Consider the following 17623-nt stretch of genomic DNA (forward strand, 5'->3'; position numbering starts at 1 on the left):
ATTTTCCCGTTTGTGCTAATTGTGCTTAATTTGACCAAAAATTCTTATTTTAATTAATTTGAATTATTTGGACTAATTATTTGCATTATTAATTGTAGGGAAATTAATGGATATTATTTGGGACATTTGGAGGTCAAAAGAAAATGCCACATCAATTTTATTTTAAACTAAAATGAGTGAGGAGGTGTGGATTTAAATTATGGGAGTGCACATGGAGATTGGCTTGATTGGAGAAGCATGGAAGTGGTGCTGGAAGAAAAAGAGGCTCACGGCCTGCACCCAACAGAAGCAAGTCCAGCACCTTGATTCCAGCAGCTTCAGCACACAGGACGAGCGTCCGCACACATCCAGGACGAGCGTCCGCATACATCCAGGACGAGCGTCCGCACACATCCAGGACGAGCGTCCGCACACATCCAGGACGAGCGTCCGCACACATCCAGGACGAGCGTCCGATTACATCCAGAACGAGCGTCCTGATTTGGCTTCTCGCGGATAGCACACACGTCCAGCACGTCCGCACACTTCCAGAACGCACGTCCAGCACGTCCGCACACTTCCAGAACGAACGTCTAGCAGAGTGGAAGACAACGCACGTCCAGCACACTCCACACGCATCCAACAATGTAGGGGGTGCACTGTCCAGTGAGGCCCACCACGGCCCAAGGCCTAGGAAGCAGTTTTGGGGGTGCATCCAGCACTGATCCAGAAATGTGAGCGTCCATGGCAGCTTTCTTAGGTGGTGCGTGAAGAAAGAAGAAGCACACAGTTGCAGATGTTGCGTTGAAAAGAGGGAGGTGCACGAAGAAGCCAAATGAAAGTTGGTCCAGAGGAATGGGCGAGAAAAGGGCACAAGTCATCTTTCATTTTTGGGAAGTTAAGACCCAGCCGCCACCTTGGGGGATCATCATCTTCACTGAGAAAAAAAAAAAAGACACGGAGACATGGAGAGTGATGTAAGGTAGAGAAAGAAAAAGAGGAGACCTGGAGGTGGGTAGCCGCCAACCTTAGAGAGCAGATGCGGAGAATGGTTGAGGTGTAGTAGTGTAGAAATGAGAAATGAAGTGGTACACACGGTGACGCTGCAGTAGTGTAGAAGGGTTTTCGTTTCCTTTTCTGTGTTGGAATCGAGAAGAATTTTGAAGAGCATGTGGTCTTGTTTTTATCTTCATGTTTGAACCAGATTTTTATTTTTATATTCTATGAAATTATAGTGTTATTTTACTGTGAAGAAGTGTGCATGCTGGCAGCCTTTATCACTTTCATTTGGTGATTTAATGCTTTGGAGATTTCTTTTCTTTGTGAAATGAAGAAGTAGATTAGGTGGGAGTAGGTGCTGTCAAATCCAATTAGGCTTTCTTTTTCTTTTAGAAATCAAACACGGTGATACTTTTCTTCTAAACCATTAGGATTTAGTCCAGTAGGTGGGACCTTTTCTTTGCACTTCTTTTGTCTTTTCATTATTTGTCTTGAAGAAGAATGGAGAGGCACGAATCCCATGGAGAAAGTGGTGTGTTGTCACGGCTTAGGAGATGCACAAGCTTTCATTTAAATTTTTGAAGAAGCGGTGCTGTTGCACGCAAATGGTGATTGAATTTGTAGAAATTTCAAGCTTTTCAATTTATATTCTACTTTAAAGAAGCACCATGCTCATTTATTGCTAGCATTTATTTTAAGTGTTGATTTCATGATGAATAGCATTTCACTTTAGCTACTTTTTTTATTTTTATTATCTCTTGCATTTTATTGTTCATTATTTTCTTCATTGTTGCATTTTGTCATTGCGTTTTATTGTTCATCTTATTTTCAAATGTTGTTTCAATCTCGGTTTGCTTTACTGATGCTTCTCATGTTGCGCTTAACGTTTAAGTTTATTTGGTGCATTTCAATTAGGCTGCTGTTATGTTTTCTGCGCATTTATTGTTCCAACATTTTATTTTCAAATATTGATGAATTCTGCATTCTCTGATTTTGATGTCTTTTACCATTCGGCCTTGATGTTTGACATTTATTTTCAATTATGTTTGATTGTATTTGATTTCCAGTTTCAATTTAGTTTATTTCTAATCACAAAAACACTTTCAACCCCCCCACTACGTGTTTGATCTGAGACTGAACTGCAATTTGGTCCTTGAGAGACGACCTAGGAGTCACTTCCTAGTTTATACTGCATTAATTTTGCAAACAACTTTTGTGAGAAGTGCGACCCTCTCATCAGGTCTCTTTTCTGAAATGAAATCCCGCCTAATTTCAAATGGGAAGCCTAACAGTAAGCCAAATCCTTCCAGCAAATCCCATGCCTTGCTCCAGGTCAGCTCCTCACGTGTTTGAAGCATCTTCTCATCCAACGCTGGGCTATTTTGGGGTTTTGGCTGGGCACATATGACTTTGGCAGCAAGCTTCTCCAACCAGGCCTTCCTTTCACGTGGCAAATGCCATGCTGGCAGCTGCTCCCTCCAATTTATTTAATCCTACAAAACAAAGTAAACATGCTTAATTAAGAGAAGAAGGTTTAAGATAATTCACCTTCCATAGAAGCAAAATAATAAGTGATCCTTCTTCCTCTTGAACTCTCTTAGCCATGGCTCTAGTAAGAGGTCCAATGTATGTCTTAGATGGTCTTCCATCACCCGGTCCTTCATACAAAGCTCCTTTAGCACAAGGCTAGATGCCAAAGTATCAGGTCTGGCATCACCAGAAAGCATTTCCACGAAGAGTTTCATTGCTTCGTCCAACTTTTTAATCCTTATCAATGAAATCACAAGTGAACTGCAACAATCACCATAAGAAACACCATGTTCCACCACAAACTTATCAATCAACTTGTAAGCTTCTCCTACACGACCCTGATAACAGTTGAAAAACTGTTATTTTCATGCTTAAAATTGATACTAAAAGCAACCTTTAGACTTAGAAACTAGCTTGAAATCATGCCTTTTATCTTTATTTTCAGAAATAAGAGAGCTGGACAGGTTTATGCTTGATTTCAGTGTTTTTGTGCAGGTTTTAAGGTGAATTTAGTGAAAGAAGTGAAGAAGGAGAGAGATGGAATTATAAAAGGAATCAAAGAGTGCAAAAAGAAGAAGTCGAAGCCACCGCTCAGCGGCATTTCACCGTTGAGCGGCACTTAGAAGTTTGCGGGAAGTCCGCTGAGGGGCAGAATGGCCGCTGAGGGGAGAAAACAAGACGCGCAATCACCGCTGAGCGGTATTTTACCGCTGAGCGGCACTTTAATGGGCTTGGGCTTGACTTTTTGTAATTTACGAATGATATATAAGCTTTAGGGGTTCCTAGGGTTAGACATCTTTGGCAGAAACGAGGCAAACACTCTCTCTTCCACCCCTTTGAAGGAGGATCTTGGATGCTCAGGCTACCTCTTCACCTTTTTAGGGTTTATTCTTTCATACTTTCATTGTAATTCATCTAGGTTCACCATGAATATGGTGAACTAAACCTTGTATGTTTGTTGGGGAATCAATGTAATCTCTTGAAGCTCTCATATATGGAATTTATGCTTGCATCTTAATCTAAGACTTATGCTTTCTTTCATCATTAGTTAGGGTTTTTCCTCTTTGCTTAATGCTTGCATTGTTTAACTCATTCTAATGCATGATTATTGGTTTTGTCCATACGGACACGTACGGGGAGGTCTAGATCCGGAGAATTTCTCCCAATATTAAATTGGTTGTCGTTAAGCTCCTACACGTATGAACTAATCATTAGGAATGCTAGGAATTGTATGAACTCGTGATTAGGGAGAAGCCATCTAGAATGGTAATTTAGAGAGTGGCATTAACAATGATGATTTGAATGTTGAATTCCTAAAATGTATGAGAGTGGATGAGATGAAATTGACCCCCAACAACATATTCATTCATATATTTCATTGAAAGTGTTTATCTTTTGTCTTTGTCATTGATCAAACTTCATGCATACATGTTTATTTTTTCGTCTGGCATATTAAAATCCAACTATTTCGTTTGTAAGTCCTAGCTAATCAACAAATCACATAACTAAACTAGGCCGTGAGTCCTTTGGGAAGAACGATACTTGGTCTTACCAAGTTTATTACTTGAACGATTCGGTCATACTTGCCGATTGTGAAACAAGTTTGTGACATCATATTTTGGTGCTTACAAATTTGTCCATCAAGTTTTTGGCGCCGCTGCTGGGGACTCGTGGTTTAACTGGTTAATTTGTGTGATTATTGATTATCTTTGACTTTAAATTTGAATTTCTGTTTTTATTTTTTCTGTTTTTATTTTATTTTATTTTATTTTATTTTTCTGTTTTTATTTATTTTATTTTTCTGTTTTTATTTTATTTTATTTTTCTGTTTTTATTTTATTTTCTGTTTCCTATCTTCTTATCTTTTCAATTATATCCTTTGATTTTGTTTCTCTATCTTTTTGTGTTAACAAATATTTCCTAGAGTTTTGTGCCTAATGTCTGCAGAATGCAATTTGGTCAAGAATTTAACTATATGGGCACTCAATTCTACCAAAGTAATCTCAACCACTGGTGGGAACCTCACTCAAGCATGGATCAAAGCCGATTTTGGCAAGTTGCCGGACAATTTGAGAACCAACCACAACAACAATGGCAGCGAAAACCCTCTCTATCAGAAAGTTTGGAGGACACCCTTCAACGATTTTTGAAAAATTCCGACTCTACTCAGAAAAGCATTGAAGAATCATTTAAAAGAATGGAGATGCAACTTCATTACATCAGTCAGAGATTGAATGATGAGGTTAATACTGAAGTTAACCTTAAGGAGGAAGGGCAAACCAATGTCACTGAAAGTGACAAGATTCTTGATGAGAAAAAAATAGAGGGAGATGCGGAAAAGATAGAGAGAAAAGAGAAAGAAGAGTTGAGTGAGAAAAATAAAGATGAAGAAAAAGAGAAAGAAGTGGTTGAGAGAGAAGAGAGAAAGAAGATTTGTGTGAAAATAAAGATGTTGAAAAGAAAAAGAAAAGGGAAGAAAAAAATGAAAGAAAGGAAAAAGAGAAAATTTAGGGAGAGAAAAAGGAAGAAAAAGAAGATGAGAGGAAAGAAGAAGAAATCATATGAAAAATCCCATCCTCATCTAAAGAAGAATCATAGGAAGGAAAGAAAATTTAAGTGCTTTATGGAAATCTTCAAGAAATTGGAGATTAAAGTTCCTATGATTGAGACACTGCAACAGGTTCCTGGTTTGATCAAATTTCTGAAGAAGTTCAGTAGGAAGAAGAAAAAGAAGAAGGAACTTGAGCTTTACTGGGTCAAGCTAATGACGTTAAAAGAGCGCTTGCTGGGAGGCAACCCAGTGATTTAAGAACTTTTGATTTTATTTTGGTTTTGTAATTTTTAATTTGTGGACATTATTTTTGTAACTATTTTGTTGGATATAGCATCTACTGAAGGATGCTAGGTGGTTAAGTATCTACTGATGGATACTCAGTTTGTAACACCTACTGATGGGTGCTGGTAAGTTTGAAACACCTACTGATGGGTGTTGGTGGATTTTGGGTCAGGCTCGTGACGTTAAACAAGCGCTACCTGGGAGGCAACCCAGTTGATTGATTGTTTTTGTTTGTTTATTTTAGTTAGGATTTGCATAAGCATTTTTAACATTGAATTGTAGGGAACCCATGAGGGGCATGTAGGGAAGACACGTAGGTCAAGAAAAGAAGGAGAGGAGCACATCACGAAAGTGCCGCTGAGCGGTATTTTGCCGCTGAGCGGTACTATCGCAGAGTGGGCCTTAGTTCCCCTTAGCGGGACCCGAGCCCATTAGGGTATTTGTATACCCCAAGCTGCGTTTTAGGGTTTCTTTCCAGACTTTTCTCTGCACAAACACTTCCACACACCTTCTCCTAGGTTTTCCACATCTTTTCACTCTTTCCCTCTTAAGAAAATATCTCTTCCACTCACTTTTTCACTAGTGTACCATCAAAGTTTGGGGTTGGAAGAGAGCATTCTAGCTTGGAAGCATTCTCATTGCATCTAGCATCTCCACCCAAGTAAGTAAAATGCATTTTGTTCATTCTAGGGTTCTTGATTTTGAATGTGATTGTCAAAGCATGAATATTTAGGGGTTTTGATTTCTATGCATGATTTGATGATATATTTGATGTTTGAACCGATTAAACTGCATGATCATGAACTGGAAAACTGAAAATTGCATTTGGGTGGAGTTAGGACAGTTTAAAACAGGTTTTTCAAAAATCTGCAGAGTTACCGCTGAGGGGTAAACTGCCGCTGAGCGGCACTCTGCCAGATTTGGTTTTTCTGAGTTTTTGCGTGTTGGAATGTGGTACTGGTGGCGCTGAGGGGAAATTCTGGCCCTTAGCGGTGGTTTGGCTTCGAAAGGAGTTTTGTTCTATGTTTTACTAATGATTAACATCATGTTCTGTGGTTTTGGTTGTGTTTTGAATGTAGGAATGGCATCCTCATCAGGAAAAAGATTGAAAACCATGGCAACCAAGAGAAAGGAAAAGGAACCAGAGCAAACCCATTCTGGCAGGTTCCTTTCTAGGAAACATGAGAAGCACTTTAGGGTGGTTCAGGACAGAAGACTTCTGATGGAGAGAAAGGTTGGAATGATACCTAACTTTGCTCCTCAATTTGGAGAGCAAGTGTTAGGGAATGATTGGGGAAAGCTAGCCACTTATCCTGCACCTGCCAACATAGCTGTGGTGAAGGAATTTTACACCAATGCGAAGAAGATTGGTGATTATCCAGCTGAGAATTATTTGAGCTATGTCAGAGGGCATGCTATCAGGTATGATCCTGATTCTATCAACAACTTCCTGGATACTGTGTGGGCTGGTGAGCAATGTCAGTTTGCTCTTTGCATGGAGGAAGGTGCTGATTTTGAGGATGTGGAGAGAGTGTTATGTATACCTGGAGGACACTTCCAAAGGAATAGATCTGGCTTAGTGGTTAACATTAGGAGGACGGATTTGACTCCTCTTGCAAAGTATTGGATGGCATTTTCTCATGCCAACATTCAGCCATGTTCACATGTGTCAGATATTACTCTCAGCAGGGCACTATTCATCTACTGTGCTATCAGAAACTTGAATGTTAATATTGGGCAGGTAATAGCTGATGAAATCAGTGTATGTGCTAACACCTCAAACAACAAAGCACCACTAGGACATCCTTCTTTGATCACTCACCTTTGCAAGCTAGCTGGGGTGGACACTTCTGTTCCACCATTTGAGAGGCCAAGAAAAGCTATTGATGAGGCTTATTATAGACAGTACTGTGGAGGTGAGGATGTAGCTCAGCCAGTTCCACCACGCCGTGCTCGTAGAGAGAGAGGGCCAGCACAGAGCCAGACATCTACTGATACACATGAAGCAGAACCATTTCAGATGAGGGACATGTATATGTCTCTTATAGGTGCTCAGTTGCAGTCTATTCATAGAGGGCAGGTGGCCACTGCTGAGATGATAGTGGGGATGTATGATACACCTCCAGCCCACAGGTGGACTATGGATGAATTCCACAATGTAGTAGCTTGGCCAGAAGAACCAGTACATGGAGCAGCTGAAGCTTCAGCTAGAGATATGGAAGAAGATGAAGCTGAGGAGGAAGATGCATTTGATGATGATGAAGATGAGGAGGAAGAGGAAGATACAGAGGATAGCTCAGACTGATGAGGAGCTGAGATAGCATTTACTGATGAATGCTATCAAATGATTATGCTTTTGTGGTTTAATTTTTATGAACTTATTTGTTTTTGTTTTTAGATTAGGGTTTTATGTACTCTATTGAAAACCTGGTTTGGTGTGATGGTTTGCTATTAACTGTGATTGTTCGATAAGTAATGCTTGATGATGCTTATTGATTGATTGATGTGAGATGATGTGCACATTAAATGCTTATACAGGTGATTCACAAGCTTTGTGAACAAATGCATGAAATTATGATTGTGGTTGTGAGATTAAGCAGGATGTGTATGTCAAATGTGAATGAGCTTATATGTGAGGTTTTGAGCTCCAGAGTTTTGGTATGATTGAATGCTATTACTTTGAAAGCATGAATGATTTTGCCCAGGTTTTCCATGATTGAATCAATTGCTTGTTTTGCATCATGTGATCAAGGCCGTTTTGTTGAAACCCTTTTTTATTGGCCAAATTCATAAAGTTAGCCTACTAAAAGAGAACACGTTGTGTTCTATCCTTTGAACCCTTAGCCTTGAACATACACTTGAAACCTTTGATTGAAAATCTTTACCTTGAGTTAAGTAGAAGATCTTGTATGGTATTGATAAATGTTCAAGTTTGGGGTTGTTGGGAAAACATGAAAAGCATTGAGCTAAGAGCTAAAAAGTAAGAATATGCAAAGAGAAAAGAAAAGAAAAAGCGAAGCTCAATGCAAATGCAAAGGCAAGTTGGGAATGAATAAGATGATTGTGTTGTTATGATTCTCTTAACTCAAGGATTTTGTGATCCAGAAAAACTAATTTTCTTGTTAGCCCAGCCACATTATAAGCCATTAAAAAGTCCTTGTGATGATGCATGCTTGTGAATGTTTTTGATTGTGGTAATATGAAAGGCAAAGTTGATTCATGTGACATTGTGATAGTGGAGTGAATGAGCGAAACACTGTACCTCTTATACACTTGTGTGTTGAGTGAAACACTTTACCTAGTGAGGAAATATTTCATAAACACATGAACATCCATGCTTAATTGATTGATCATTCATGAAAAATAGCATTTGTTGGAATTAAATGACTTTGTGAATACTAAAGCATGTGCACATCATGATTGAACTCTTAGTCATAAGTTTGAGTGAAGTTGTTACTTATCTTGAGAAAAGGATTTTGAATGAGTGAACCATCATATGAATTGGTTGGAGATGGAGTTACATTTTGTTTGCTTGAGGACAAGCAAAGTTCTAAGTTTGGGGTTGTGATAACAGTTGAAAAACTGTTATTTTCATGCTTAAAATTGATACTAAAAGCAACCTTTAGACTTAGAAACTAGCTTGAAATCATGCCTTTTATCTTTATTTTCAGAAATAAGAGAGCTGGACAGGTTTATGCTTGATTTCAGTGTTTTTGTGCAGGTTTTAAGGTGAATTTAGTGAAAGAAGTGAAGAAGGAGAGAGATGGAATTATAAAAGGAATCAAAGAGTGCAAAAAGAAGAAGTCGAAGCCACCGCTCAACGGCATTTCACCGCTGAGCGGCACTTAGAAGTTTGCGGGAAGTCCGCTGAGGGGCAGAATGGCCGCTGAGGGGAGAAAACAAGACGCGCAATCACCGCTGAGCGGTATTTTACCGCTGAGCGGCACTTTAATGGGCTTGGGCTTGACTTTTTGTAATTTACGAATGATATATAAGCTTTAGGGGTTCCTAGGGTTAGACATCTTTGGCAGAAACGAGGCAAACACTCTCTCTTCCACCCCTTTGAAGGAGGATCTTGGATGCTCAGGCTACCTCTTCACCTTTTTAGGGTTTATTCTTTCATACTTTCATTGTAATTCATCTAGGTTCACCATGAATATGGTGAACTAAACCTTGTATGTTTGTTGGGGAATCAATGTAATCTCTTGAAGCTCTCATATATGGAATGTATGCTTGCATCTTAATCTAAGACTTATGCTTTCTTTCATCATTAGTTAGGGTTTTTCCTCTTTGCTTAATGCTTGCATTGTTTAACTCATTCTAATGCATGATTATTGGTTTTGTCGATACGGACACGTACGGGGAGGTCTAGATCTGGGGAATTTCTCCCAATATTAAATTGGTTGTCGTTAAGCTCCTGCACGTATGAACTAATCATTAGGAATGCTAGGAATTGTATGAACTCGTGATTAGGGAGAAGCCATCTAGAATGGTAATTTAGAGAGTGGCATTAAAAATGATGATTTGAATGTTGAATTCCTAAAATGTATGAGAGTGGATGAGATGAAATTGACCCCCAACAACATATTCATTCATATATTTCATTGAAAGTGTTTATCTTTTGTCTTTGCCATTGATCAAACTTCATGCATACATGTTTATTTTTTCGTCTTGCATATTAAAATCCAACTATTTCGTTTGTAAGTCCTAGCTAATCAACAAATCACATAACTAAACTAGGCCGTGAGTCCTTTGGGAAGAACGATACTTGGTCTTACCAAGTTTATTACTTGAACGATTCGGTCATACTTGCCGATTGTGAAACAAGTTTGTGACATCATATTTTGGTGCTTACAAATTTGTCCATCAATCAACACAAAGGCTATCAACCAAAGTAAAAAAAGTAACATGATTTGCATGGAACCCCGAAGCTTTCATTCTATCCAGAATATCCAATGCCTTCGTCCACTGACCTCTCTTACAGAAACTTTGAATCACAGATGTATAACTAACAACATTTGGACGGCAATCCCCACCTTTCTCCATTTCATCCAACAACTCCAATGTCATTTCCATAGATCCAGACCTACACAAGCCATTTAAAATGGCTGATAAAAGGACCAAATTGGTTGAACATCTATGTACTCTCATAACCTTAAGCAAAGAATAAGCATGCTCTGGGCGACCCACATCACATAATCCCTCAACTATTGCCATGTACGTAATAAGATTAGGGTAAAGACCGTTCAAACTCATCTCCCCGATCAACTTCTCAGCCGTTTCAATGTCGCCATTCTTGCAACATAGCCTAATAACCACATTATACATCACAGTGTCAGCACCGATGTTGAAACTCTGCTCCATCTTCCTCAACACCCACAATGCCACGTCAGCTAGTTGGGCTTCTTTGCACAGTTTCAGAACCTCCCTGAACATGTTGACATTGACTAAACACCCTTCAGCCTCATAAGACAGAACGAGATCACAAATAATTTGGGGATTTTGTTGAATCCCAAACAACTTGCAAGCTTTGATGTACGTGTAAGCACTGTGCCTGTAGCCAGATTGAAATCCAGCCCAAACGAAAAATCTGACGCCCAATAGAGGTTGCTTGGGATGACAGGAATTGAGGACTTCAATGACACATTGAGAATCAAGTTTAGGCTTAACCTTGGACAATGAGTTCTCAACACTGCCATTGTTTTGGTGGAGATGGGTACAGAGGGTATCGACCATGCCCATTCGGTGGGTGGAGAAAGGAAGAGTTTTGAGTGCGTCGCAACGCGAGAAAAGTCGAAACTTTACAAATTGGGGCATAGGGTTAGTGGACGAGAAAGAAAAAGGAAGAACGACGAAGGTTGCGTGAAACAGAAAAGGGTCTAATTGATTTGATTACCAGTGCCTGTGTATGTGAGGACGAGACTCCATCAGCCAAGAAATGAGTTGAGTTGGTTCCTTCCTCCTTCTCACACCGCTTCCAAATCCAATGGTTTTTTCAAACATCCTCTGGATCAAAAGATACTAAATATTTATTGTTTAGTTTGACAAAAATCTATAATTTTTTATTTATGTAAACAATTTAAAGTTTGATAAAGTATATATTATTTAGATTGTTTTTAGAAACTTTAATTTAAAAAATATAATTAGATTTTAGTGGACCAGGAATTATAAATGTTACCGACCGGTCCTCCCGATACATAGACCGAACGTTCACCCGGGTCGAGCACCGAGACCGAGCGTCCAAGGTATGATTTCTGGACAGATTCCTTACGATGCAATATATTCATGCATAACAGACCGTTGTCATATTACTGAGCATCAGAGTGCCTTTGGCAGGTACAGACCGCCCGGCTTGGAGTAGGAGGACGACCACCTGGAGTGCATAGGGAGAAACCCTTCCCAGTGCGTCCAACCCTCGGCCAAGAGGTAACCGTCCGTCCGGTCTTGGCCCGGTCTTCTTCAGTTCGTGGGATTCAGCAGTGTCCGGCCGCCCGGTCTTCGACAAACTTATGTGTTTTAACAGGATCCCTCCGGACCCGGTCGAAACAATAAACAATTATAGTTGACACTCAGGGTGTGTTCGTTTGAAGCGATTTAACTGTTCACACAGTTTTGCGACCGAGGAATTAAGCTCGTTATGCATTCGGTTGGACTGAAATGCGCGGACGGATTTGCGGTGAAATGCGGGATGGTTGCATTGTTCAGTCACCCGCGGTTGTGAAGAGATTTGCGCGGATTGTGAGCGAAATATTGTGTGTGCCCTCGGTTAAGAAACGCACGAGATTGGTGGAAACGTGTAACCGGTTACATGTTCGCGTAACCGGTTACGAGTTCGCGTAACCGGTTACGAGTTCGCGTAACCGATTACGCGTTCGCGTAACAGGTTACGCGATTTCCTATTTTTTTTTTCAAGTTTTTTTTATAATTGTTTTAATATTAATAAAATTAGGTATATTATATTTTTTAATTTTATAAATTATTCCTAATTTTTTTTTCTTTATAAACATTTTTACAATTAAATATAACATTTATAAATAATATTTTATATTACTTTTATAACTAGGGGCATTTTGGTAATCTTTAATTTCTATCAATTAAACTAATTTTTAAAATCTATCACATCAATCAAATTCTACACTAATTCTCACAAACTTTACTTCCAAATCCACCCTCAATTACTCACAAATCCACTCAAAAAAACAACAAAAAAATTACTCTCAAATCCACACATATCCATTCAAATCATCTCTCCCAAATCACTCCCATAACATCCCAAAATACAGTAATAACCATAAATTAGAATTAATTACATTTCATAATTAAACAGCGCAGTCTTTACAATAAAACAGTGTTCAAAAGTCGAACGGCTTAAAGTACAGAAACTAAAATACATTACTACAGAAGTAACGAGAGTTCAGGACGAACGGTTTTACAAAGTCAAATAACCGAACTTCAAATCTAAAAGCTAACGTCTAATCTCTACTAAGGACGAGCGATCTAAGGCTCAACTTTAACTTCCACTTCAACCAGATTTTCTTCTTCAATAACGTCCTCCAAAGTAGCCTCGCCTTCTGCTCACATCCACACGGATGATCATTGCAACGACAGGACGAACGTACAGAGACAACAGACAACACAAGGAAAACGAAAGGTTAAGCTTATGTAATTTAATTCATACATCAACATATAAAATAAACATTTCAATTCACACAAGCACATAGTTCAATATATAACAACATACGAAATCTAATTACTAGACAGACCGTCCGGACTGTATGAATCTGTGTAGCTACAGGCGTCCTTGCACCCGAGTGATGTAGTAACTGGGATACCCTCAACAGCTGCCACTCGAGGTTAACCCTATCCAAAGTACCCCTAAGGATTAGGACCTCCTGCCGTTCCCACACATGACCTACCCCCTCTACGTGAAGATGAGTACTCACGGAACATCAGGATGGACTGCCAGCATTAGCATAACCACAGTCATACTTTACCAAATCCAATATTCAATATATATGAGTCGTTCCTCCCTGGAACGCTCGTCCAAAATCCATAATAATAAAATCACTCCATATCATGTTCGCCCTTTTAAATCTTGTACTTTATTCTCATTTTCATCTTTAGTTTCAAATATCTGAAATAACGAACGTTCAGCCCTCTGAAGGACGACGACGAACATTACAGACGAGACCCAGAAAGACTCGTTGCCAATCAGAATAGAATCGACACATAATTATTTGACGAACGTCATTTCCACTCGAATTGATTGAAAGAACTGACTTTAGAACGATCCAAATAAATATTCAGATTAATTTAAATACAAAGGCTCTAAACCGAATCCAAACGGATAAAGATACAATAAGACGAGAAATTAACTATACTGAGGAGAGGTCATTTAAAGAGATCGACTGCCAGTCAGTGACTGAACGCGATAATACACATTTACTAAAATATTTGGACGAACGCTAATTACGTCCGCTTGGAAATCAAAGGTAAGGACGAGCGTTCGGTATAAGACCGAACACTACTTGGAATGAACGCTAAGTATAATACCGAGCGCTACTTACAACGAACACAAGGTATAAGACCGAGAGCCCATTAGGACGAACGCTAAGTATACGACCGAGCGCTGCTTATGACGAACGCTAGGTATAAGACCGAGTGTTACTAATTTTAAAGTATAAGGGTAGAAATGTATTATTACTTTATTTTTGATATACGGGTACCACTAGGCTGAGCCGAACGCTCAACCATAGTATTTTACAAGACGTTCGTTCTCAATCAGAATTCCTTCCAAATGAAAGAATTCCTTTTTAGACCGTTTACTAGAAAACCGAATGGTATAAGACCGTACGATGACGAACGTATATTATCATAGTAAGTATCTCATAATTCAGATTTTCATCTGTTTCACATCTCAAGTTTCAACATATCATCTCATACTTTATAACTTCATATCAAATATAAATTTACAAACTTTATATGATTCACATTAATCATTCATACTTATTAACCATCAGCATACATATCAATCAACGCATACCATATTCATCCATTATCACAGCGATCGTTCATACATAATCAATCAGCATTTATCTCATACATTCAGTCAATATCGAACGTTCATACAACATACAGTATCAATTAAATCAAATAAGCTTCCCATACCTGGATCAGTGGTGAACGTCCTAAACTCAAGGTTTTTGGTTCGTCCGCTAACAGTTTTCTACCCTCAATGGATCACTTAATTCTTCCAACCAGATCTATCCATAAAAACCAAGAAATACTAAGAACTTAACCCTCCATGCAACCAAAAACTTGGTTTCGCAGGAAACAGAAGAACGAACGACTAAAGGGGAGAAACTTACAAGTTTCAGAACTCAAAGGTAATCGGTTCAAAATGGAGCTTATGACGCCGGGAACGCTTCTACCGTTTCTGAAATGGGATCAGAGGAGAGAAGGATGAGTTACAGTAGAGAGAAGATGGAAGCTTTCTAGAGAGAAGGTGGAGAAAATGAGAAGTCAGTTTTTAGGAAGAAGAAGGGTGCATGCAGAGAGAGTGGGAAAAAGGTTTTCAGAAAAATTAGTTTTCTTCCCAAGGTCAAACGGACGCACTCTCACACACGGACACCTGTCTTCCACTACTGAATTAAGAATGTTCCATTTTGACACTTGGCAGACGTGCGTCAGAGCTCGTGAGTGCGTTTTAATGGTACTGAGCAGTGACGTGGGGTGCATTAATTAAGATTTGACAGATGGTTTGCAGTGCTAAATTTCCAAGGTCTTACAACTCCAAACGAACACAGCCTTATAAATATATACAATTTATTTGTATTATTTATTATTATTGTAATGATTTAGGATTATTTGGGATAATCCGCAGGAATGGTAGTAGAAGGGTATTTAAAGTTGAAAGGAGAAAGATGAAATGGGATAGGGGACGAGTGCGACAATGAAAATTGGGAGTGAAATAGATAGAGAATAGAAGACAATAGAAGAGACTAGATGGGGAAATCGGGATCAACCCCTGTCACTGCCTCTGCAAAGGTTCACCCTTCCAACGATCCCGAACTGGACCCGGACTCTTACGCCCTCGAGAAGTTCAGACTCTACGACACCAGAGCGATAATTATCCATTCATTCGTCACGCAATAACCTTTTACAAAACCGATTAAATTAACCTATTTTGAAATTGCAATCGCAATCGCAGAGGTTCTACCTGATCGGAAGTGATCGGAGCAAGAGGTTCTTCCGAGTGTTGAAAATCGATCGATCAGAGCCGTCGGATCTGAATATCAGCCAAGACCCCGTCCTGTATTCACCCCAGGAGATCAAGAGCTTGCTTCAGCGGATTGCTGAGGGTAACAGAGCCACTGGCGGCCTCACTTTCGTCGCTAAGGTTTTCGGAATTGCTGGTTAGTACCTCTCTCTCTCTTCTCTCTTTCTCTCTCATCATGTGTATATACATGTGTACTATATATATCTCAACCAATTTCTCTATCATTTCAAGGCTGCATCAAGTTTCTCTATCATTTCAAGGCTGCATCAAGTTTCTCTATTGATGGACAAATTTGTAAGCACCAAAATATGATGTCACAAACTTGTTTCACAATCGGCAAGTATGACCGAATCGTTCAAGTAATAAACTTGGTAAGACCAAGTATCGTTCTTCCCAAAGGACTCACGGCCTAGTTTAGTTGTGTGGTTTGTTGATTAGCTAAGACTTTTAGGACGAAATAATTGGATTATATTATGCAAGACGAAAAATAAACATGTATGCATGAATTGATCAATGGCAAAGACAAAAGATAAACACTTTCAATGGAATATATGAATGAATATGTTGTTGGGGGTCAATTTCATCTCATCCACTCTCATACAATTTAGGAATTCAACATTCAAATCATCATTGTTAATGCCACTCTCTAATGTACCATTCTAGATGGCTTCTCCCTAATCAAATAGTTCATACAATTCCTAGCATTCCTAATGATTAGTTCATAAACGCAGGAGCTTAACGGCAACCAATATAATATTGTCAGTAAAATATTGGGAGAAATTCCCCGGATCTAGACTTCCCCGTACGTGTCCGTATCGACAAAACCAATAATCATGCATTAGAATGAGTTAAACAATGCAAGCATTGAGCAAAGAGGAAAAACCCTAACTAATGATGAAAGAAAGCATATGTCTTAATTCAAAGATGCAAACAACAGATTCCATATATGAGAGCTTCAAGAGATTACATTGATTCCCCAACAAACATACAAGGTTTAGTTCACCATCGTCATGGTGAACCTAGATGAATTACAATGAAAGAATGAAAGAATAAACCCAATAAAGGTGAAGAGGTAGCCTAAGCATCCAAGATCCTCCTTCAAAGGGGTGAGAAGAGAGAGTGTTTGCCTCGTTTCTGCCAAAGATACTAACTATAGGACGTGCAAGCCCTTATATACTAATTTAGAGATACAAAAGATTACAAAAGTCCAAGCCCATAAAAGTGCCGCTCAGCGGTAAATACCGCTCAGCGGTGGTTGTGCGTCTTCTTTCTTCCCCTCAGCGGCCAGTTTGCCCCTCAGCGTGACTCCCGCAACCTCCTTAGTGCCGCTCAGCGGTAAAATGCTGCTGAGCGGTGCCTTCGACTTCTCTTTTTGCACTCTTTGCTTCCTTTTCTAATGTCACTTCTCTCCTTCTTCACTCTTTTCACCAAATTCACCTTAAAACCTGCACAAAAACACTTAAATCAAGCATAAACCTGTTCGGCTCTCTTATTTCTGAAAATATAAACAAAAGGCATGATTTCAAGCTAGTTTCTAAGTCTAAAGGTTGCTTTTAGTATCAATTTTAAGCATGAAAATAACAGTTTTTCAACTGTTATCACAACCCCAAACTTAGAACTTTGCTTGTCCTCAAGCAAACAAAATGTAACTCCATCTCCAACCAATTCATATGATGGTTCACTCATTCAAAATCCTCTTTTCAAGATAAGTAACAACTTCACTCAAACTTATGACCAAGAGTTCAATCAAGATGTGCACATGCTTTTAGTGATCACAAAGTCATTTAAATTCCAACAAATGCTATTTTCATGAATGATCAATCAATTAAGCATGGATGTTCATGTGCTCATGGAATATTTCCTCACTAGATAAAGTGTTTCACTCATCACACAAGTGTATAAGAGGTAAAGTGTTTCACTCATTCACTCCACTATCACAATGTCACATGAATTAACTTTGCCTTTCATTTTACCACAATCAAAAACAATCACAAACATGC

The 17623-nt window shown here is 39.1% G+C and overlaps 1 protein-coding gene across 1 annotated transcript in view; it reads right to left on the reverse strand.

The window, feature by feature from the left end:
* Positions 1–11346, reverse strand: part of LOC124821058 (pentatricopeptide repeat-containing protein At5g47360-like) — a 73075-nt gene extending 61729 nt beyond the window's left edge. The window contains exons 1-2 of the mRNA XM_088111325.1: positions 10216–11346; positions 2636–2848 (exon numbers count right to left, since the gene is read on the reverse strand). Of these exons, the coding sequence (XP_087967451.1) occupies positions 2636–2848; positions 10216–11161 (1159 nt within the window). The 5' untranslated portion in view covers positions 11162–11346. The remainder of the gene's footprint in view (positions 1–2635; positions 2849–10215) is intronic.
* Between the last annotated feature and the right edge of the window lie 6277 nt (positions 11347–17623).

This window comes from Vigna umbellata, chromosome 4, assembly GCF_029865625.1.
Source record: "Vigna umbellata cultivar VRB3 chromosome 4, Vumbellata_1.0, whole genome shotgun sequence".
Lineage (NCBI taxonomy): Eukaryota > Viridiplantae > Streptophyta > Magnoliopsida > Fabales > Fabaceae > Vigna > Vigna umbellata.